Here is a 23,259-nt window from a genome sequence, read left to right as displayed (position 1 = left end):
AGACTACTGTATGTGATAAGTACAATCCTACTGATTGTACTTTTCTGTGTATTTTCTATCAACACACTTCATACAGAAGTCAGAAGTACTCTCTGACTCAGTAAGTAAGCTCCTCAGACGTTCCTAGGAGTCCCTTTTTCGAAAAAAAGCACCTTTTCTACTTACCCTCCTCCTAGTCCTGAGACTCAGTGAAGGAAAATAGTACATTCTGCTTCCTTCTATGCAGAAGTCTGAACTTCGTGATTTGTTAGTATTTGTAATGTCAATATTTTTTCTAAAATTTCTTCTATTGAAACTCCAATTATGAGAACTTCAGTCTTGATAGGAGAACCTTCCTAGGTCCCCTTGTAGTGAACACTACTGAAAATAGTTCATTTATGTTTTATAGTACAGCCTTATATTCCTGAGGTGTTCCTTTTAAATCTCTGACATCTTGTCGCTGTTCATACTCACTGAAAGGTTTTGTGCTTCAGTTAATTTAAAAAGGGATGTTTTTGCTTTTGTGTGAGATTTTCTTCTGGAAAATAATTCTATTGAGTTGTCATATACTATTTAACATTTGACTTTTTTAGTCCTGAATAAAAATGCAACTTAAAATAGGATTAAATTATTCTTGCATTTAAAATAATACAGTAAGTCTGTACCCATCTGAGGGACAATATTATCTTTCAGATCTTATGTTTTTAGCTTACAGTAACTCCCTTCAGTAAATGCAATTTGTACATGTACCAAATGCTCTTTGCAAGTCATGCCATTATTTCCTGTTCTTAATGATACGCTGATCTACTAATGCTTTATACCATGTCTTGTTCTTCTGGGTTATTGCTGCAATAGCACATGACGCGCCTGCAGCAACTGGCAGCAAATATATAAAAATTACAGAGCAATTGCTTGGTGTCACAATGAAAATTAGGAAACAAAAGTCTATTGTTGCAAAGGGATGTTTTTCATCATTATTATTTATGATCTTTGAGACTATGGAGGCCATTGCAGTTGCACAGCCATTAAGGGAATTATCAAGGCCTCGCCTTCTCACATTACACTATAATTGCTTTGCTATGTCAGTGATACCTCCAGGGTCTTTGTCTTTCCAGCGTCTGTTTTGGTCACTATGAGTCAGTAATGTGACCACATTTGCATTTTCATAAATGTTTTTGTTCATTTGTATCAGATGCTAAAAGGAACTTGAACTTTTAAGAAATATTGAAGCTTTGAGTTATACGCACTAGAATCAATCTCTCTCAGGCTTATATACATAATTCTCTTTCAGAGGTTTGTTTAAGGCCATAAAAAATCCTCTCAGTCATTTTTTATTTCCAGTTATCAAACATGAAATACAACAAGAAATAAAATTGATCAGCACAGAATAAAAACATAATATACGATTTTCAAGTGGTTAACAAATCACAGAGCTCACATGGTCTGAGCACTATAGAGCAATGCAATGCCATTCTCAATGCTGCCATGCTCTGCCTTCGCATGAAAATGGCTCCTTTCCGACAATCTTTTACCTTTCAACAGCTGACCTCCACAATTCAGTATTTCTTGGGCTAATTGCTTACTTTACACACTCTCTGCTTTACAAGCTGTGTCTTTCATCAGAGTTCAGATCTGGGTATGAAAGTGATTGGTGTAAAACACACAGCTTCAAAATAGATCTAGTTTACCAGATCCTGAAATTTTGTCTGGGATTAAAAAAGGATTTAAAAGCCAAACTTTCCTGTTTGTTTAAGTAAATCTTATCCCTAGTGTTTACTCTGAAATGCATCATTCCATCTAACATTTCCCAGTGTCTGGGTCTCTGCCCTTTCAGCCAGGGTCTTCCTTGGCTATGGAAGGTTTAAAAATTAATAATCCTCCTGTTCTGTCTCTGATTACCAAAGAAAATACAGATTCAAATGACTGAACATATCCCAGGAAAAAGCACAATTTGAACTTGTTAGAATCAGTGGCTTGTTAGTCACACAGGCAGAAAGGGAGCTCAATTTTTATAGAAGAGGTGATTTCCCTATTCTCTCCTTCAGATATTTTTAGAAGAATGCAGTTATCACAAAGTAACTGTTCTCCAACTCTAGTAAAAAAAAAAAATCAGAAAATCAGGTTTATTTTTAATAAGTGGTTTCATTTAATAAGTTGTTCCTCCAACTTTGCTGTAAATCTGTGACTTGAGTTCAAATCTCTGCTATTCAGTGTCCTACAAACCTAAGCTATAATGTCTGCATTTAATTTTTCTATGAAAAAAATAGAGATGACATAATAATGTGACAAATACTGATTGTGAGAGGCTCAGATATCACAGGAATAGATGCAATTTTCAAGCAGTTATAGATATTACTACAGCTAAAATTCTTTATATTACCCCCTGTGGACCATTTAATGGAAATGGTGAATGGAATAAAGTAGTAAGATCAGTTCCTGGTTTTCCATCCTTTTAGCTAAGAACAAGGGAAAGAGCTACAAAGAGAATATCAGACATTACCACTTTGAAAAGGACTACTCTACCTCTTCATCTAGCCTGCCACTCCATGACTTTTACAACCTTAGATGAAGAGCATAGAAAAAATGTGAACCTATGACTGTATCCATACAATAAGAATTTTTTCCTTCATGGGGGAAAAAAATCAGATTGCTGAGAAATCATGACACATCGTATTACTCTGGCTGTGTAAAGGCTAACACTTCTTTTTCAATAATCTTCCAGATTTTAACTACCCTCTTGAATCTCCCAGAACATGATGGCTCCTTAAATCATTTCATCTAAAATGGTTTGGGTTTGTTTTAAACTGTTTAACTAATAGCTCTTTAACTTCCTTTGGAACCTAATTTTCAGTGGAACAGGTTACAGGAAATACTTGAATAAGTGGCTACTAGACATTTAAGACAGTAGCTAGATAAGGTTATAAGATTCCTGGCTAAACATCATCAGAGTTCTAGGGATAAAATGAAAGTCAAATATTTCCTGTACTCAGGAGAAGGATTAGGCATGGATTGATACTCATCATTATTTTGTAAGCAAATGATACAACCCCCCATTCAATGATTAAGACTGTTTGAGAGCTTTGGGTGAAGTCTTAATCAGATAGTATAGAATAGTTAATCTAGGGTTTTTTCAGCCTGGACAGTGCTATAATAACAAAATTATTTGGGATTCTTACTGGTTTGAATGTTCCTTGTAATTTGTGGGAAACCCCTTCAAGAGTGATGAATTTGTCCTGCTGCATAAGAATTCCCTAATAATTTTGCAAATGAGAAGTTGAGTTTCCTACCACATTGTAATGATGATCTGTTATGTGAATATGTATCCAAACTCAAGAAAATTTTGAGTAAGAAAATAATGCAGAAATGATCACGTATAGTTTCTTCTCTCATCAATGTATGACCAGTCTTCGCGAAGGAAGATTTGGGAAAGGTCTTTTTACCTTTAAACCAGCACAATAGTGTGGGTCTTTTTGTGACAAATGAATATTTAGCATTTTCCCTGAAGACCAGCACCATTAAATGTCTCCAGATATTTATTTGGAAAGAGAGCCCTGAATACATACATTTACAATGACAGTAAATTGACAGCAAAACTGAATTAATTCAAGTATAATGATGATACCCACCATTATATCGACTGCAGCAGAGATTTTCAATGCACTGGGAAGAATTTATTGACTCATCTGCTATTAATCTTATTCTAAATGGAAGGCCCAGTGCCTGGTGTAAATCTCTAAAAATTAACTGTGGGAGTGGTTGTTTTAAGATAACTGTCCACAGCATTCCTTCCACTTCTTCTAAGTTTTGAGCTACAAATTTACCATTTGAGAAGCCCTAAAGAAGCTCATGTGAAATTGCATTCTGCAATGCACTGAATACTACAGGGCTCTGATGTTTTCATACATTAGAAAGCAAATCCTTTTACACATCACTGGATGAAAAGAGGTCTTTATTGGAATATATCCTAATATCAAATAAAATGTAGTAATTAAGTTTCTGGAACAAAAATCATAATGAATATAGTGTAAATAGAGCAATAAAGGTAAAGTGTAGGGCAATAAAGGTAAAAAAAGGTCAGATTCAAGTGAAAAAAAATGAACTAAAGTTTAAACAAAACTTTCCTGTTCCCACTTTAAAATCCATCTTTTAATTGTACTCTATTTCACCAGTTCAGCAGTTACACTCTAAACTTTGTCTAGAAAGTCCTTTCTAGAAATAGCATTACTATCTTAATAATATTTCATTATTTATAACTAGTAAAATGTCATGTATGTAAGTCATATATACAGAATAGTTTCCTACCTCTCTTAAACATTGAATAAAACTGAAAACACTTCATTTTCAATTGAAAGTGGGTGTGTTATGGTTCAAATAATGAGAACTGTGGCCATACCCTAAAGGCACAAGAGCAATGAGGTAGTCTCAGAATAAGCAACAAGAGAAACAATGGTATTTTCTCTAGTTTTTCAAATGAGAGGCCAAAATTTCTGGTGTAAAGATTTGGCTGCAGAGGTCTCTGTTTACCTGTATTTGAAAATGTTTGGAAGCAGTAGCTATGACCAAGGCTGCTGTCTCTGTCTACGTAGAAAAGTCTTTACTGAATCAGAACCTAGACTTCAATCCATCAAATTTCCCATATAGATGTAAAGTGGCATCTAAGCTCTTCTTCTAAATTCAGCACATCTGAATTTGGCTATTGGGCAAAACCAAACTTACTCTTTGAACATTCAGAGATGAGTGGGGGCATCTGAATGGGTGGTATACAACTTTCCAGTATGAAGATTTGTGCATATATAGTTGTATGGAAACATGAAAACCTGAACATTTTCACCAACTGTGTATATAGATAATTTTTTCTGAGCAGCCATGCATATCAAGAAAAATCAGTACTCACTACACTAGATAATATATCAACTTGATTGAGAGGCCTAAGTATATAAGTCAACAAAACCCCAAAGAACTATCACTGGGAGTTTTTTGTTACATTTTGTTTTTAAAGGAGAGGAGATCATGTTGAATTTGGAAAAAGAAATCTGTGGCTTCACTTCCTTTCAGGCATCACTGGCCAATGTTTACTGTTCCTCTTTTCCAATTCCCTGATGTTCACCCAGGATAAGCTCACAAAAGATATTAAAAAACCTGTAAAATACTATTTAACTAAATGATTAGGAGGAGGATCTAATTTTCATGGGGTTTCTAATTATCTTCCTGATGGCATGTTCACAGTTCTTGAAGAACCTAATTTCTCCTGTAATAGATGACATAATTGTTAGCTCTTCAAATATGGCCTTAACTTTCATTTTTTTTTCTTGAATCCTGCATGATTCTTTACAAGATGAAAACAAAATATCCCCTTTCCAGCTATGTGCCAAAAGTGTCAAAACTGTTGTGGTATCCAGAGAGAGTATTTGCTTTGTTTCTGATCAATTAGAACACTACTACATGAAGTAGTGTTTCTCTAATATTCATGGTATGTAATAAAATGGAAAAAAGTTCCTAAATAAGAAGTGTTTTGCAGTTGAGACTCCTCATATAACCATTCAAATACAAGTACTTATTATTTCCTCAATATGAAAGATCAAAGTAACAATAATATTTCTCCTCCTTTAGCAACAACTATTGAAATATCCATTGGTTTAGACCCAACAGTAACAAATCATTCTGTTATAAATTTACTGTAGTTCTAACTTTGAGCAAAACTCCTGCTGTTCACAATCAAATTATTTCGCTATGTTGACAAGAATTCCAAACTGACAGCGCTGTGCTCCACGACTGCAAAGCAGCAGTCACTTGTGAATTTGTATCTAAGATCCTGAGACAGTAAGATGAATAACATTCAGTATGACCATTCTTAATAATCTGAAACCATTCACAAGTGTAAATGTTATTTTCATTCTCAATTTGCACAAATTTTAATTAATTTGTGCAAATTAATTAAAATATTACCAACACATTTCGGTCTGAAATCTTAAGAGTTGCAGTTTGATGCAACATCTTTCCTAATCCTGAGTTGAATTTAGAGGAATATTTTTTCTCAAGTTCATTTATTTTATGGTTTGTATACTCTGTGTATGGATCAATTAACTCTTTCCTTTGTGCAGGTTCCATAAATCATCAGGAGAAGAAGCGAAAGAAAAAACACGAGTGCGGATGTGCAAGATGATACATCTAGAATCTTGAAATACTTTAGCTATTAAAAGCAACAACTTCATTTCCAGCAGAGAGTGTTTCTGTAAACTAGTGGAAAAACTTAGCAATTAAAACTCCTTTAAAGCAGACTAAATTCAAGAAAACTTTCACAGTGGAATAGTTCTTTTTCTACACTGAATCCTGGAATCTTTTCCAAACCTTCCCCAGTTTTCTTCCTGTAATACTCTCCTGGGTTCAGCCCTTTTATATTGTCGAAAGACCATCCCAGGTGGTTTTCTCTATACCTTTTTTTAGGTTAAATGCTTTACAAAATAGCGTGGTTTAACTTTTGTGTGCTGTTTGATAGCTCTCTTAACTATGCTACAATCCCTATAAAACACTCTGTAAAAGGTTTATTGTATAGGAGCCCTCTATAAAATTCTCTGCCTACTTATAGATTTTCCTACCTATGGATAAGGACCACTAGTGCTGACTGTAATAGCTTTTCTAAATAGAAAGAAATGTTACTATTCTTTAGAAAAAACCACCAACCAACCAAACAACCCTCCCCCATCCTATTTTATAAATATATATACATGTATTTTTCTTTTTCTTTTTTGTTAATTATAATATGACTACACTGAAGTTTCTTAACCCTGATTTTCATCCTATTATTTTTGTCAACATTGCAGTGGGATCTTGGCACAAGAGCACAACAGAAGAGACAAAAAGTACTAAATACTTGTAACCCATGACGGATGCACTGTTACTAGAGGAAAGCAGAGATTAGGTGAAGTCTTTTCAGTTTTCATAGTCACCCATTATTAAAATATCTCACTACAATTTTAGGAGAGAAACAACATGTTTACTACAGGGTAATGGCTGTCCAGGACATTGCCATTTTATCAGTCTTCCCCTAGAGCAAACCTTGCATACATTGATGTCTTTGTCAGTGCTATCTGTCTTTGTACACTGCTAAAGGACTAACTTGATTTTGACTAGACAGTTTGGCTCTGCTCGAAAAAAAATCAAAGTAGGATCATTTCAGCTTCAAGTTCTGTCCTGGAGTAGTAAGAAGAGTTCCCACAGTTCCCAGATAGTTTTTTTGGACTTGCACAATTCAAATACAAGAGGTGACTGCACAAACTTGCAGTATAATCCACATGAAACACGAAGCCTACAAGGTTGGAAACTCCAGAAAACCTGGCACAATTAAGTCACAGCTGAGTTTAACCTCAACAAAGATTTTCAGGCCATATTTGCTCGTGGAAAATTAGAAATGAACATTCTTAGTACCTTGACAACTATATGTTCTATCATAATGGGAGACTGTTAATCTCGTTTAATTAATCAATAGAGTTAGGGCAGGCAAAATTCAGTTCACAGACTATGATGACATGGAAAAAAAAGTTAAAAGTCAAGGTCTGCATTCAGTTACATGAGAATACATCTGGTCAGACATACTGACCTCTGTTGAGGATAAACTAATTTGCTCTACTGGAACACAGTAGAAAACTTCCTCTGATGTCTGAAATTGTACAGGTTCTCCAATTTTTTTTTTCTAGAAATGTCACCATAGCAAAGCCAATAGGCAGTATTTACACAGAAATAAAATGAAGAATTACTTAATTCTCTCTTTTACAGTAATAAAGTTAACATATTTTCAAGAGAAATAAAGAAGATAAAAAAAGGGAAAAAACCTGGAATCTTATGCTATCAAACATCAATTTTTTCTACTCCTTAGGTTTCTCTTTCCTAAATTTGAAGAGACTTACTGTTGTTTTTATGAGTCAAGATAATTTACTGCTCCCAATCAGCATTCAAACCTGCAAAGATCCATTTTAACAATGCTGTTTATTATTTGTAAACAGTTATTAAATAACTCCTCAAAGTTTGTAATGCATTAAAAGGAAGTTAATGAAATGATGTATAATTTTTTTCCAGCTAAAATTTTTTCTCCTCAGATAGAGTTTTAGAGTGTTTTTATAACCCAGCTTGAAGTGAAATTGAATTATATGAAATGACTGATTGTCAGGGACATCTGAACAAATGAGATAGTCATTTTATTCAGAATTCATTGAAAGATTTCTTGATGTTTTTATTTAATTTGCTTCATATCAAGGAGCTAAGTTTCCCTTTGAGACATATCACAAAAGAAATAAAAGATTAATAAAATCCCAGGAAGTTCTTACAATCTTTCAGAGTTTGACAATAATGCCTTAATATTATTCTGTTTCTTCTCCTAGATAAATGGATACCAATGTTGTCATTGGAGTGTTTTTCGTCACAAGCTGTCTAGTCCTCTAGTACCTGGGTACAGGTACTGTATATACATCAAAATCCAAGAATTATGATAAGTATATCAATTAGATAATTTTTAGTTAATGATACACATGTCTAGAGAATATAGATTATATAAATGGTTTTATTTATATAGTGCCACCTGTAAAAGCTGTTTAAAACCACAAGCTCTTCCTGTAGTTCTAGTAAATGTGCCGACTGCATAGGATAATGTGAGTTATGATACCAACCATTGGAACTCAGAAAGCTGTATGATTTTTAAACCTAGGTGAATATTTGAAAAGTTAAAAATTATTCAAGTAATTTTATAATAAAAAAGCTTAAAAAGCCATATTCAAAATCATATAGCATGACTCAGCAAACATTGAGTCAAGTGTATTTTCAAATACTTGGATGTTTGTTTTAATGCCATTCTTAATTTCTCACTTCCTTCACAGAATCACAGAATCACAGAATATGCTGAGCTGGAAGGGACCCATAAGGATCATCAAGTCCAACTCTTAGGCCTCCACAGGACCATCCCCATCTCAGGCACAGCATGTGCCCGAGAGTATTGTCCAAACACTTCTTGAACTCTGTCAGGCTTGGTGCTGTGACCACTTCCCTGGTGAGCCTGTTCCAGTGCCCAGCCACCCTCTGGTGAAAAACCTTTTCCTAATATTCAACCTAAATCTCTCCTGACACAGCTTCAGCCCATTCCCTTGGGTCCTGTTGCAGAGAGGACATCAGTGCCTGCCCCTCCTCTTCCCCTCACAAGGAAGTTTTAGACTGCAATGAGGTCTCCCCTCAGTCTCCTCTTCTCCAGACTGAACAGACCAAGTGACCTCAGCCACTTCTCATATGGCTTCCCCTCAGGGCCTTTCACCATCTTCTTTCTTCACAAATTACTTTAATTTTCTTTAACTGATGAACACTTCTTTTCAGCAGTTATCCCATATTTTGGATGTATATTTTAAAAATTTTGTCATCACCCTTTAATATTTGTCAATGAACAGCGCAATATAACCCAAGGCTATTTCTATCAAAATGAAAAAGTACGGTACAATTAATGGAAATGTTTTATTTTAATCCCAGATAGTTTACAAAAGATCCATATTATTGCATTCTATGGAGGGGGTAGAGCAAGGCAGATGTCTTAAATCATAAATATGATGTAACAATCAGAATTTTCCTTAATATTTTTTCAAGGTAGGTTTATGGAGACTGCAAGGTTAGGAAGAAAATTGGCGTTTCTTCACTGAGAAACTTTCACAGTCATACAGGAAAGCAAGCAATTTACTAAGAAATATTAAAGAACTTCATGACAACAAAGGAGCTTTTCAGAAATCCCAACAGATTAAAATTAAGGCACGGAAACCTAGTGGAAATTCATTCCTGTGAAAAAATGAATCAGCAAACTCGGAAATTGTGTAGGAGCTGTTCATCTGTGTGCAAATGCTTCCCCGATACTCCAGAACAGTTCAGAAGGTTGGATTATCACCTTGGTGTGACATCCATGAAACACAAATTTGCTGAAGGCTGGTATATACTATCCACTTGAAATTTAAGAAAATCTGCAGTTTTCCTTCATAGATTTTGGTTCTTAGCTCTGTGGTGTAAACTACTGCCTTTATCTTTATTCACTCTCTCCATTTCTTACACTATATTGTGTACCTATGGATTGTTAGTGCAAGATGGATAATTAATCTGTTTAATTTCTGCAAAAAATGGAACCCAATAAAAGCATGAAGAAATTTCATAAAGAATAAATAGAGCAAGATATGAATAATAAATATGAAAATAAAATTCTGTGGTTTTTTTTCCTCAGAGTTCAAACTGCTTAAAAAGGCAGTCAATGTTTGGGTTTCTTAACTTTGAGAGGTTGATATCAAAAAGATCAAGTTCACTATTTAAGTCAGTAAAATTAAACAGCTGAAACTCAATAATTAGCATAGGTACTAAACTAGCAAAAGCAAATAGGAAGTGATACAATAAAACATGCAGATTTTTGCTGAAGAGACTGCATGCTATGCAGATGAAAATTTAAATTTGTTACAGTGAATAAACATTAATCTAATTTCATGCTAATTAGGTGAACATACTTTTAATTTACACTTACATTTGTGTTTAAATCCAGCTTTTGGAATGTGTCTCCAGTATAGGACTAGTCTTAGTACTACAAAAAGATATAAGTAAGACAAAAGACTCTCTCTCAAAATTTTCTTTCTTTCTCTGTTTGATTTATGTAGGTATGGATTCACATATGCTAACATGTATCTGTGAAGAACCAGAAATCATAATGAAATGTGGAACATCTTGGAAAAAAAGAAAATATAGGCACCTGTGGAATTATTATTCCCAAAAATATTTTTTTTTACAGAAAACGAAAGAAAAAATCAATTATAACACAATAAATTGCAATATTTTTTGTTGCAAAAGAGCAAATGACAGAGTTGCCTCCATAGGCAAATATATACCAACAGAATCAGAGCTACATATTATTTATATTGCTCCATAAGAAGTATTATTGGAAGATTTTTTCTTTGGATCTTTGGGAAAAAAACTAAGGCAATTTTTTTATAATAAGATTTAGGTACTTATTTACAGAAAAAAATACTGCGGTTGTATGCCTTGATGAAATTCAAGACTACCTGGGTAACTAACTACCGTAGTAGTCAAAGCTGTTATACTTATCTTGGTGGTACTTAATCAACAGATTGAATTGGAGCCTGGAAGTTTAACAGCTCTTCAGTCCAGCAACAGGTAAAGTTTTAAGCAACACAACCTCCGTTCAGTTGTGCAACTATGTGTGCCTTGTGTTATCTGAGATCATAGAATCACAAAATCATCCATGTTGGAAGAGACCTTCAAGATCATCTAGTCCAACTGAACGTAGCACCATCTTCCAGCTCTGGGAGTTGGATGTCCTGAGGACAACTGGCTTTGGTATTAAAGACTGAGGCGAAGAAGACATTGCGTACTTCAGCCTCTTCATCATTCCCTGATGCTCTGCTACCTTCTGTACCCAGCAAAGGATGGAGACTCTCCTTAGCCCTCCTTTTGTTGCCGAGGTTTTTATATAAACTTTTTTTATTGTCTTTAACCACAGTGGCCAAATGCACAAATGATGTCCTGGCATCCTGCAGCTGGCCTGTATGCTCCATGTGGTATTTGTCAGTGCCTTGTGGACATCTCAGTGAGAGTATCTCGGTGTGGCAGTGGCCACTTGGGTGGAGGCAACTGAACTGAGCCCTAAGGAAACAGACATTGAGAGAAAGGAGGTGGTGCCTCTCTCTGTCAGTGACAGAACACCAGAATAGCAAGGTGGAGTAACTGTTCTAAACAAAATACATAGGAGTTGTCAGCTTGCACCTCAGCCATCATAGTTGTAAAAGTTCTCACAACTGTTGGATGTATTAAACCATCCCCATGAAAAACTTTCCTTTGCCAATTGCTACAGTAAATGCATGTATATACTGAAAAACAATTAAATCATGGTTCTTAATTTAATTGGAGTATTTTTGGCTTAGTATTTTTGCTTTCGTGTAGTACCCAGAAATAAGGCCTTTCTTACCATCATTTCTCAATGTCAGAGGTGTAGGAGGACTCAAAACTCTGGCATTTGTCACTGTGTTTTTTACCAGGCATATATAACTGCCAACATCGGATGTTTGCACCTTGGAGATGTAGAGATTGCCTGTCTCCTGAGAGATGAAGCGTCTGCTGTCTTCTGCCACAAAAGATGGGAATTCATTAAATACCCAGCTATAGATGATCTCTAAAAGAACACAGAAAGAAAATAAGAGAAAGTAATTACAGAAACAATACTGTGTCATGTTAATAGATACAATAAGTAAATGTTCACTAGCTTTATTTCAACAATCTAAGGGGAAAAAGTAAAAGGTTTTCAAAACTTTTTGTTTGATTATTTTAGAATTGAAGAGAATATTTTTTTACAACCCTTAGGATTTTGAAAATGGCATAAACTTTACAGCCACAAGTTCCCCGGAAAGACAGCAATAAAATATTATATAATTCTCTTTTATAGTCTTTCAGGTCAAACCAAAAATAATATACAAAGAATTCTATTCTCAACTTGTTCAGATTTGCAGTGAAATGTATCAGGATGCTCCCTATAGAGCTATAGATGACTTCTGCAAATGTGTGTATAAACAGTTTTTATTCTGAATATCTGTTTTTAAAATCACCAGATTCTAATAACTCTTTAGCCTACTTTGTAGGTAACATTACTGCCTTACACTTCTGTCTTTTATATCTGCTTCAGTGAAGAATTTCTGAACCCTTCCTTTAAGCAGCTTAAATCCCTACAATTGATGAATAATTCCTTAAACCAAAGCTACCAACTAATCAGTTGTTTTTAAAAATGGCAATTAAATCCAGTCCTTGATTCTTATTTTTATTCCATAAATCATTCTATTTACCTGAAAATTATATACTTTTCCCTTTATTCTCATAACAGGCTGAGAAAAAAATGGTTATTTCCTATCTCTCTGTATGAGATTGTATCATGATTTAATAAAAACCTAGGTTAATTTATATCTCAACATTAGAAGTATCAGTAAAGTTAATGAGATTCTGATTTAGTAGGATATTCCTTGCAGGGAATTCTTCATGTGGAGTTCCATCAATTCCGACTTTAAAGCCTTAACCTTATATATACTTCTTTACACACTGTTTTTTCAATCTTATCTTCCATTGTTTCATTCTGTCTTCACACCTTAAAAAAATATTGTTCACTACTTGAACTGGCAAATTGGCTGTGAGACAATTTCGTCTGTAATCTCCCTCCTTGATAGTCTCCAAAGAACTGGCTTCAAAATGAGAAAAGCCAAAGTTAGTCCAGGTATATAAAGTCCCTACTACTGTTCTAAGATGCAAACTGCTCCACTGGTATAGCAAGTTCCAAGCTTTTAGACTGAAATTTCTTGGGTGACTACTCTCAGCTTCAGCAGCAACAGGAAGACAGTACTTTCAAGTATGTCAATCTGGTTCTGTCATACTTTTATCCCCACTACAGTCAAAATGTTTTCTTGATATAAAATTAGTTGGAAAATGAAAAGGTCAAACGGGTGAGAGGAAATGCCTCAAAATTTAAATTTTGCTGTGTGCTTTTCTGCTGATGATAGGAGAGGAACTGATACAGCTGTTCTTGGTACAAGGAGTGTGAAACACATTAACATTCTAACCTGGTGTACAGTTTGACTATTACACTACAGAAAGCATTAGAAATTCCAACTGATTTGCCCTTTCTATCCTTGTGTTGTACCGTCCCCTGACATGATGGTGAGAAAGGAATAGAAAAGTATGATAACTGCTTTTTCAACCAATATAAGCAAACAATGCAAGAAGTATTGTAGATATGCAGTGTTTTCTGAATTAATTTTTAAGAAGTTCAGTCTGGTTTTGAAATCAGATGAAAATTTTCTCATGGAAAACTGATGGTATCAGTAAAAAAATACTATGTTGAAAGACCGAATATACTTACCTAACAGGAGGGGAAGGCTCCAAAATGGGGAATTAAAGGCACACCTTGAGATTTTGCTTAAATCTTTTTCAGATATAATAGTAATTCTGAGTGGTTACACAGGATCCTGAGGAATTAAAGGCTCTTGGAGAGCTCTCTGAGTGTTCAAATTTTCCTTCCTCTTATGTTATGTTTCAGGCAAAATACTAATTAACCCCAAATACATTTCTCTGAAAATTTCATTGCCACATTTTGCCGTGAAGTCTTATCTGGAAGATATGATTCATGGCAGCATAAAATTCTACAAAGTGATAATGAATAATCAAGTTCAAGGAAAATGCACAGTCTTTAGCTGAAGACACCTGTTACTAATTCAAATGGAAAGCAATCAGTCTCACTAATTGCTCTGATTTAAAAGTAGTTCAAACCAAATGAAAAATAGTCAGTGTGGGTTCATTGGCAGTTCATATAGAATATAATTTTCTCCATTTGTAGCCCAAAACCACACACAATTAATTGTTCATTTATTAATTAGAATTAATACTAAGGAAAATATTTCAGGCAATAAATTTTTATGCCCCTAAGGAAATAAATACTTAGTCTTTGCCAGTGCTGAATCCAGGGGGATACCATCATTTTGTCACCTTCTTAATTGCTGTTAAAAATGGAGTGATGGATGAATGGGTACTTGGATAGGGTCCTGTGAAAAAAAAAGTAACAGAACTGCCAAATATAAACCTCAAAGAATTTGTGCTATAAAGCTGTGGTTAATGCCTTTTTTTTTGTGCATACCTTTAGCATCTGTATTCCAGCCAGGAGCCCAGAAAAAAAGTGTTAGTGGCTGACTTCTTGATCATTGTCAGCCCATTGACAAAATTGCTCCTATTTTTCCTTTCTGAAAAGCAAAATTCTGGGGATACACCTTAAAATACCTGAAGACTCTGCATCTGTATGTGCCCAGATCTGGAATCCATCTGGAGTTTTTGATTTCCTTTGCAGGTGAAAACCCCCTTACATATTTTATGATATTTTTTTTCCTGTTAGATCTGGTTAATGAGTTCAGCAGTTTCTTAAATAAAATTTGAGGGTTATATCCATACAGTATGCATAGGCTTCAGTGGAAATATTTCAGGAAAATTATGCAATTTATAACGTATGCTATGCAGACCAATCAGAAACAACCACAGCTGGCTTGGGATCTGGGGACCTCAGAGTTTTTAGCTGACAGAAATAGATGGATGATCTTACAGAAGTGATTTTACAAAAAGGTGTTCACAGAATGACTGCAATTAAGGGAAAATGGGTGTACCTTGACATTGATCCATTGTGCAAATATCTCACACTTCTAAATTTGCAGTCATAGTAGAGGATGAAACATGCATTGGTGTTCATATTCTGTAACTCTGACTGTTCTCACTTTGTATGCCAGCAAAATTACAATTTAGGGTTCATTAAATACAGAACTGCTGGCAAAGGCTGGCCAAGTACAAAAACTGGGGGTTTGCTTTGTTTTCTTTTGTTGGTTTGTTTTTCTTTTGGCAGTATTGTGCATAAGAGAATACCCAAATGGTTACAAAGACATCTAAAAAGTAACTTGTGAAGAGACACTAATGGAGAATCAATATTTAAAACTTTGCTGTCTCTCTACAGACAAGTCTGTCATCTATACTACATGCACAGTAAAATATTCTGAAACAACAGTGAATGTAGTTACATGCCACAAGTCCAACAGCAGTTCAGCACAGGAGTACATATAAACTACAAGAAGAGAGGTATTTAAATATTATCTGAAATTCTACTCTTACAAAGTGGTAAACTGCTGAGTGAACCTTTTTGAATTTCAGAACAAGAAGCCTAAGACTAGACAGATAACACCAGGTCTATTTGTACACAACTCACCGCAGTTTTTAGTGAACTTCAAACCTGAATTTTCCTATGGAGGTTTATATTAAAGATTTTAGAATCATTGTCATTTGGCTAAGCACAAATACAGTTGTCATTGTATTAACTTTTTCTTAGGATACTGAACTCCAAAGATGCATCTCAAGCCTGACAAGTTAATAGTGATGACCTTCAAGAGATTTTGAAGCTAAAAGTCAATGCTACAAAAGTGTAGCTAAACCAAACTAAAACTGTAAAGTCAGAAAGTTATTACTTTGGATATGGATCTTCTGAAGTCATCTACTTTTGAGGAAAGACTGAGTAAATGGTTTTTCGATGTTGTACTCATTTTGGTTTCAATAGGGAAAAAAGTTTAAGTGACAGGAGCAAACTGAATACTGCAGTATACAGAAGTTTAGAGTATTTTTATAGAATATATGCTGAGTTTATTTTTTTATTTTTACGCCCATCTATTTTATTTTTAATGTGGCACCTATGTCAAAACCACAAAAATGATGTAGAGCCTTTCCTGGAAATTACAGTTGACTGCCAACACAAAAGAAACTTTTACACAGATACTATTCATCAACACAAACAGAAACAGAGAGTAAAAACACAGAGAAATTATGAATTATAGAACAGTTGTAAATTGACATTCCCTTTGGCTGAAGGATTCTTCTGCTTCTCAATTCTGTCATGTACAAAGTCTTGGTGCAAAAACGATAAAAGTAATTTTGATTACTGCAAAAATGGTATTTCTTTTTATGAATAACCATCCTTGTTTACAGAAGAATGTCTCTAAGAAGATTCGTTTCTTTTTCTGAAGATCATTTGGAAAGCCTTCCTAATGTCCAATTTGTTTCTGTGTTTTATTAAACACTTTTTAGTGGGTTATGTACATGAAAATCTGGGTCACTTGGTGATAAAGTAGTAAAAAGAGACCATCTATTTCCTGCTGGAATTAATGTGTGAAATCTTTCTTAAATAATTTTTGCAGTTCTATTTTCTCTGTTAAACAACACTAATTCCTAAACTGTCACAATGTGATGTACTTCCCATAATGGATGAAGCTGGAATACTGACATATCAGCATTTTTGCTAGTGCAGTAGCAAAATATCATTGCTTTTGGAGATATCATTCTGATGCAGATGTCAGTACTGTGGTAATGCAAAAGTCTCTCTGTCATTGTGGGTCAGTAAGAAATAACCCCTTAAGTATTGTAAAGAGAGATTTACTGGAAGCATTCAGATAGCACCAAATATTCACTTCCGTATTTATTAGTGCCTGAATGTTTCCCAGATTTGCTTCAGGGCTTTTCTCATAAGAAATTGCTTGTCTCATCCTTTCAACGCAAGGCTGCTGGATAGCCTTTTCATCAGTGGTGCAAGTGAAGATGTAACAAGAAGGTCGTCATATAAACTCTTTTAAGGACACCAAAAAACTAAATGTACAGTCCATAACATGGTTTAGTTTTGCATATTCAAGGGCAAAAGCAAATTCCCATCCCATAAATTGCACTTCTGTGGAGTTAAGATGTTTGTACAAGAAATAAGTCTGGTTTTAGCCTTCTTTTTGTGATGCAAAATATATTTCTCTTCCTCTATTTAGAATTTCCTTTGATTACTCTAATTCCACAAGATGGCAGTACTTGATGAATAAATGGTACTGATGCCTGATAACAGACAAAATCTGAGATAATCTGGGAGTTTTAGCAACTCTGAAGGAGTTGCATCCTCTGGCGTACGTTTTTCTTTTTTAATTGATAAGAAAAACAGCAAAAACTACATTCAAGATTACAGTCTGAATTTACTATACATAGCTATAAACCATGAAATTTGCATGACGTTAAGAAATATTCTGTTTAAATGAAATAAATTTTCAGGAAAAACATAGTCCTAGATCTCCCTGCTGAAAATATAAACCCCTACTTTATATGAAGACTAGTTTTTACCTTTTTAATCGCAGTAGTTGTTTGGATATTCTGTTTACTAGCCACAGAATAAGGATGCAAAATGTAATCTCTAATGATGGGGAACACTTCACGTTCAAAAGGAAAGAGGCTTCTTTTTAGCTAAGGTCAATGATAACAATGGGTTGTTCCTCCAGCCTCCCACCACTACCAGACAAAAGATTTTGGTTCATTTCTTTGTGCTGCTGTGGTTTATTATCACTGCTCATTAATCCTCCAAGAAAATATTTAATGAAGTTAATTTATTTGTTGCACTGTAATGTACCCATATAGAACAAACAGATAATGTCAATTTATCAACTAACAATTAAATTGCATATTTCCTACTCTGGGGGCTCTATATCTACTGCTCACTTACCTGAAACACAATTCTACTAATCACATATTTGTCTTTCTTCAGATTCAATTACAGTGATAAATCTCCACATATTTTCTCCTTTATAACCAATCATACCACTAATAACTTAAAAATAGGTTAGAAGAGGCAAATGTACTGTCAGGATAGATCTTGTACTGGAGGTTACAAATATTATATTGTCATTACTAGTGTACATATAGTCTCATTTGTACTTTAACATATATGAAATGTAGCCAGTCACTAAAACATATAAAGACTGATGAAATGTTCTTCTTATACAAGTGCTCTTGAAAGAGACCACATAGCATACAACAAAAAATATGGCTTTGAAAAATGTTAAATTATCATGTATATTTGACTGTCATGTGTAAGATTTTTATTTAAAAAGAACCGTGTTCCAGAAAGTATCACAAAGTTATCAAAAACATTTTTATTCAGGCCCTTCTTTTGCCCTCAGGCAAGATCAGATATTCTCAACCCAGTCTTAAAAAATATGCAGTGAATTATATTCCTAAATTTAGATCACCAGAATAACCTATTTCTTTCCTGGGATAATTAGACAGTTTCCCTTAATATCTGCCCCTAATTGCTTTTTATTTTCAATACTGTTTATTACTTACACAAAATACCATATGGGAAGTACTGAAAACACTTTATTGAAGAGCTATATTAAACTTTTACAGCTAAAATGGAAAACCAGTATCCCCATGCATATTGGGTTTCTGTTTGTGAGGCTGAGGCTAGTTCAGCCAAATCTCTTCAAGTTTTCCTTTAGAAGTCCTGATTTTGAATCTTCTACTTAGTTTTATTATTTTCATCTCTACTGCTTTTCTACATCTTATAATGGAGGACCCAAAGTTGGACATTAACACTATTGTTAATTTAAACAATAATCACACATATTCCATAGGTAGCAGTTCTCTTAGTATGTCCTAGAATTGTACTATTGAATTATCCATTCTACTAAGTATTCCATTTTTTTCTTTGATAATAGTATTTTTCTATACTGTATAATCACTTGCTTCCCTTTATTCTATTTGTATATTTAATCTTCAATAAATAGAGCAATCTGCACTTTGGTGAATTTTGTGTTTGTCACTGAAAGCAATTTCTCCAATGCAATGATCCTTTTGGATTTTCATTCTGTGCGCTGCACTGATTGTAACCTCTTGCAGGAGTCACTCTCAAATGCTAAATGTGTCTTTCTTTCCACTAAGTCATAACACTTCCAAAACCCAAAATTAAATATTATATGATTTATTCTTGACAAATCCCTAATGGGTGTTTATTAACACCCGTTATCATCTGATTACCTACGAAGTCAGTGATTAATGTTTCTTTACTTTGTAACTTTGCAGAACTCAAGTTCTGTCTATGAACCCTCCTTTATTAAAACAAAACAAACAAAACAAAACAAAACAAAAAATCAACAACAACAAAACAAGAACATCCGATTTTATTTTCTTGACATACTTTGAAGTAACTTTTGAGATACTAAATACTTAGTAACTTTTTCATGTAAAGAAATGCTTAGACAAGTTATAAGTCCAGAATATAAGGCCACTTTATCAATACATTGTTCTCTTATATAACTAAAGAAAATGTTTAAATAATAGAAATTGATGGCAAAAAAAGCTGATGGGAGAAACAAATACATTTGTGATTATGATTGAAAATAGTTTTTGAGGAAGACAAACACTGGGGAGAGAAAACTCTGACCACAAGGCAGGTAAACTACAAATAAGAAGTTTTAAAGTATTTTTAAAACAACTAGAAGATTTTTAACAGCAGCTCTACTATTGATACTCATCTATCGTTAGCTAAGAATTGAAATCAATATTTATGTGGAAAATTCCTAAATGTTTCATATAAATTGATGCTTTATTTTTTATAACATGCCAGGTAATACAGGTGTCACTATACAATGCTATTTGCTATGAAAAGCAGAAAAAAAATAGATGTTGAAGAACAATAAATTTAAACGGTGTGAATAAGTAATATGAGACACTCACTATCAAAACTAGTGAAACATCTGTGGCCAGTAGGACTAGGGCAATGATTTCCCCCCTGTACTCAGCACTGTTAAGCCAGAACCTTGATTCCTGCGTTCAGTTTTCGGTCTCTCACTACAAGAAAAACATTGAGGTGCAAGAGTGTGTCCAGAGAAGGGCAACAGAACTGGGAAAGAGCCTGGAGCACAAGTCTGATGAGGAACAATTGAGGGGGCTGGAGAAAAGGAGGCTCAGGGGAGACCTTCTTGCTCTCTACAACTACCTGAAATGAGTTTGTAGCAAGGTGGGTTTCAAACTCTTCCCAAGCAGTAACTGAAAGGATGAGAGGCAGTAGCCTCAGGTTGTGCCAGGGGAGGTTTTGATTGGATATTAGGAAAAATTTCTTCAGCGAAAGGGTTGTGAAGCATTGGAACAGGCTGTCCAGGGAAGTGGTTGAATCACAAACCAACTCTGGAGCTATTTAGAAGACATACAAGACATGGCACATAGGGATGTTGGACTTGATGATCTTAAGGGTCTTTTCCAATGTAAATGTTTCTATGATCAGTACTTTCCAAAGACAAGAATTAGAGTTAATTTTGGTCTAGCATTAGAAAGGGTAATCAGGAAGATGCACATCATTATAAATTCATCAGTTTCAATCTTAGATAAAATAGTTCAGTGACTGATATGAGACTTGATTAACACCCAGTTCAAAAAGTGGGATATAATTAACAATACTGAAAGCAAATACATCTAGTCAAACTAACTCAGTGCATTTTTATTGTTCTTTTTATTGACAAAGAGAGCAGTTTCTGTAATGTACCTAGAATTCAAATTCATGTTTTATAAAATATCATGCTAATGAAAATAACTGGAATAATCTCAAAATTAATGTGTTGTGCATTGAAAGGACTAAAAACTGACTGCAAAGCATGATTAAAAGGACCGGATCTGGAATTCTTTTTCCTCTACTGATGACCATTTTAACCATTAAAAACAAACCCATGCTGTTGTAATCACAGATCAACAGGAAATATAGAACTTGTCAAGGGCAAATGTGTGGAACGAGTCACTAGTAAACTCTAATTTGGACAGCTTAATATTATTAGAACCATTTGAATGATGGAAATGTATTGAATCTTCAGCAACACAAGTTGATTGTTTCTTAATAATTTGAATGAACAGGAGTTCTATGATGATGATTAACTACCTATTGTACTAATATGAAAAGTGTGGTATGCACTGGAAAATAATAATTATATTGCTTAATGCTCAGGAAAACACATTACTATATAGAATATCTGTGGACATTATTTTCTCTGACATAATTTTCAACAGAATTTAAAGCAATTTTTTTTTCCTTTTTTCTCTTTCACACTTTACATTTCTCTTGTTCTCTAATCATTCTATGACAATTCATTTTCTCTACACTTTACTGTCACTTTTGTGGAAATTTCTTCAGCACACTCTACTTCTGTAAGTCTGCTGCAGTGGTGAGTACGATGAAAAGTTAGACTCCAGAGCTGTGTTACCAGCAGTGAACCCCAGAATCCTGCACCCAGGGGGCCTACTTGGAAATTACATGGAAATTTAATTTTATGACTACTGCAGTGATACCAATAGATAATGCATTTCAAAGGCATAACTAGGACATTCATTGAAAAAAACCCCCAAACTAATAGTAGGATGATGATCATCCAAATTTGTAGAATATCACTCTGTCATGTATAAGAATGACACTAACCCCTTTTTTATCTGAGAGAGGCAAAATAGCTGCATGCCTAATGTTCCTCTACTCATCATTTATCAGCAGAAGCTCTGCCAAGCAAATTCTGTAGTTTGGCTGCAAATATTCTCTAGTACTCCAGTTATAGCAGTTTCTCAAGGATTTTATATGTATGTTTCAGTTTGTTTTTTTGTACTCCCAAGAAAGAAAGCAATTTCAATTTGTCCCTTTACACCTTAGTCACCTTGATTCCTAATGCCAGGAAGGATTAATAGTAGCAGGAATATTTCTTTAACAAGATTAAATTTCAGGCTTCTGGGTATAGAAATGAAAATAAAAGGCAATTGCAGTTCTAGTTTATACTTCAAAACACTCTTTTCTAGGAGACTTCACACTCTTTAGATGCAGTTGTTGTCATAGGAATTGTACTGTCAAAAGCTGGGTACTCGGAGTCCGTGGAGTTGCCTTTATATGGCTGCACACAACTGAACTTAAGATTCAGCCCATGGCCTCTCTGGTTTATAATCTCTTTATGATACATGTTTTAATATAAATTTAAAGACTTTTGCTGGGTCTATCTGCAGGTCAATGTTTGGTGAATTCCACCATGGCAATGACAAAATATGACTGATGAATCTTCCTTGGACCTGCTCCTTTACTCCTACGGTATTTGTTATCCTAAGATCCTAAATCAAGGGCAGCACCCTTATCACCACTTTTATATGGGAAAAGTGAAGAAGATGGAAGGAAGTGACTTCCCAACAGTCATGAATCAAGCCACAGTCAAAAGGATATGTGCACTGACACATAATTCTTTTAATTTCTAATATTCACTCATCTCCTCACCAGCTTTTGGTACATCTATAAGAAATGCCAAAACACACACACAAAAAGTGATAGTCAATGAATCCTTAGGAGCTGTGTGGATGAACAGGGGAGATGGGTAGGTGCTCCCTCATTCTCCCTCTGAATTCAATTTTCAATTATGGTAAAAAACATAGCAGTATAAATCACATAATTCCCCAGATGCTAAAGGTCTAGTACTCAGCTCCTTTTTGGTATATTTTCTAGGCTTAAATATATTGACGAATGGATCCTCCTTTGCATTTTTCTGAACACAATGGAACATGTGAACATATACTTCAGAGAATAGCATAGAACCAATTTCATAGTCCCCAAAAGAAAATTTGTACATAATAAGAATGACAGTGACAGATGATTTTTTCCCCACCTTAATTAAAAAATAACTTAAAGTGCAGATGAAGAGGAAGAAACATGTCATATTAGCAAACTGCCCCAGAATGCTGATATTGCTGTTCAACCACATTGTACAAATAAATCACTACAAATAACCTCAGCATCAACAAATCATTTAAAATTTAACAAAGTAGGCAATATAGCTCTTTCTTGTTTCTACATACATACTCAACCACTGTTGAGTCCCTGTGCACACTGTT

At 34.5% G+C, this 23,259-nt stretch overlaps 1 protein-coding gene across 7 annotated transcripts in view; it reads right to left on the bottom strand.

The window, feature by feature from the left end:
- Positions 1-23,259, bottom strand: part of CNTN5 (contactin 5) — a 605,150-nt gene that overhangs the window by 143,405 nt on the left and 438,486 nt on the right. For all 7 annotated transcript variants that reach the window (XM_064645131.1, XM_064645132.1, XM_064645133.1 and 4 more), the window contains one exon: positions 11,963-12,166. In XM_064645131.1, the coding sequence (XP_064501201.1) occupies positions 11,963-12,166 (204 nt within the window). The remainder of the gene's footprint in view (positions 1-11,962; positions 12,167-23,259) is intronic.

This window comes from Pseudopipra pipra, chromosome 2 (genome assembly GCF_036250125.1).
Source record: "Pseudopipra pipra isolate bDixPip1 chromosome 2, bDixPip1.hap1, whole genome shotgun sequence".
In the NCBI taxonomy this organism is placed as follows: Eukaryota; Metazoa; Chordata; class Aves; order Passeriformes; family Pipridae; genus Pseudopipra; species Pseudopipra pipra.
This window is presented reverse-complemented; position numbering and strand designations above follow the sequence as displayed.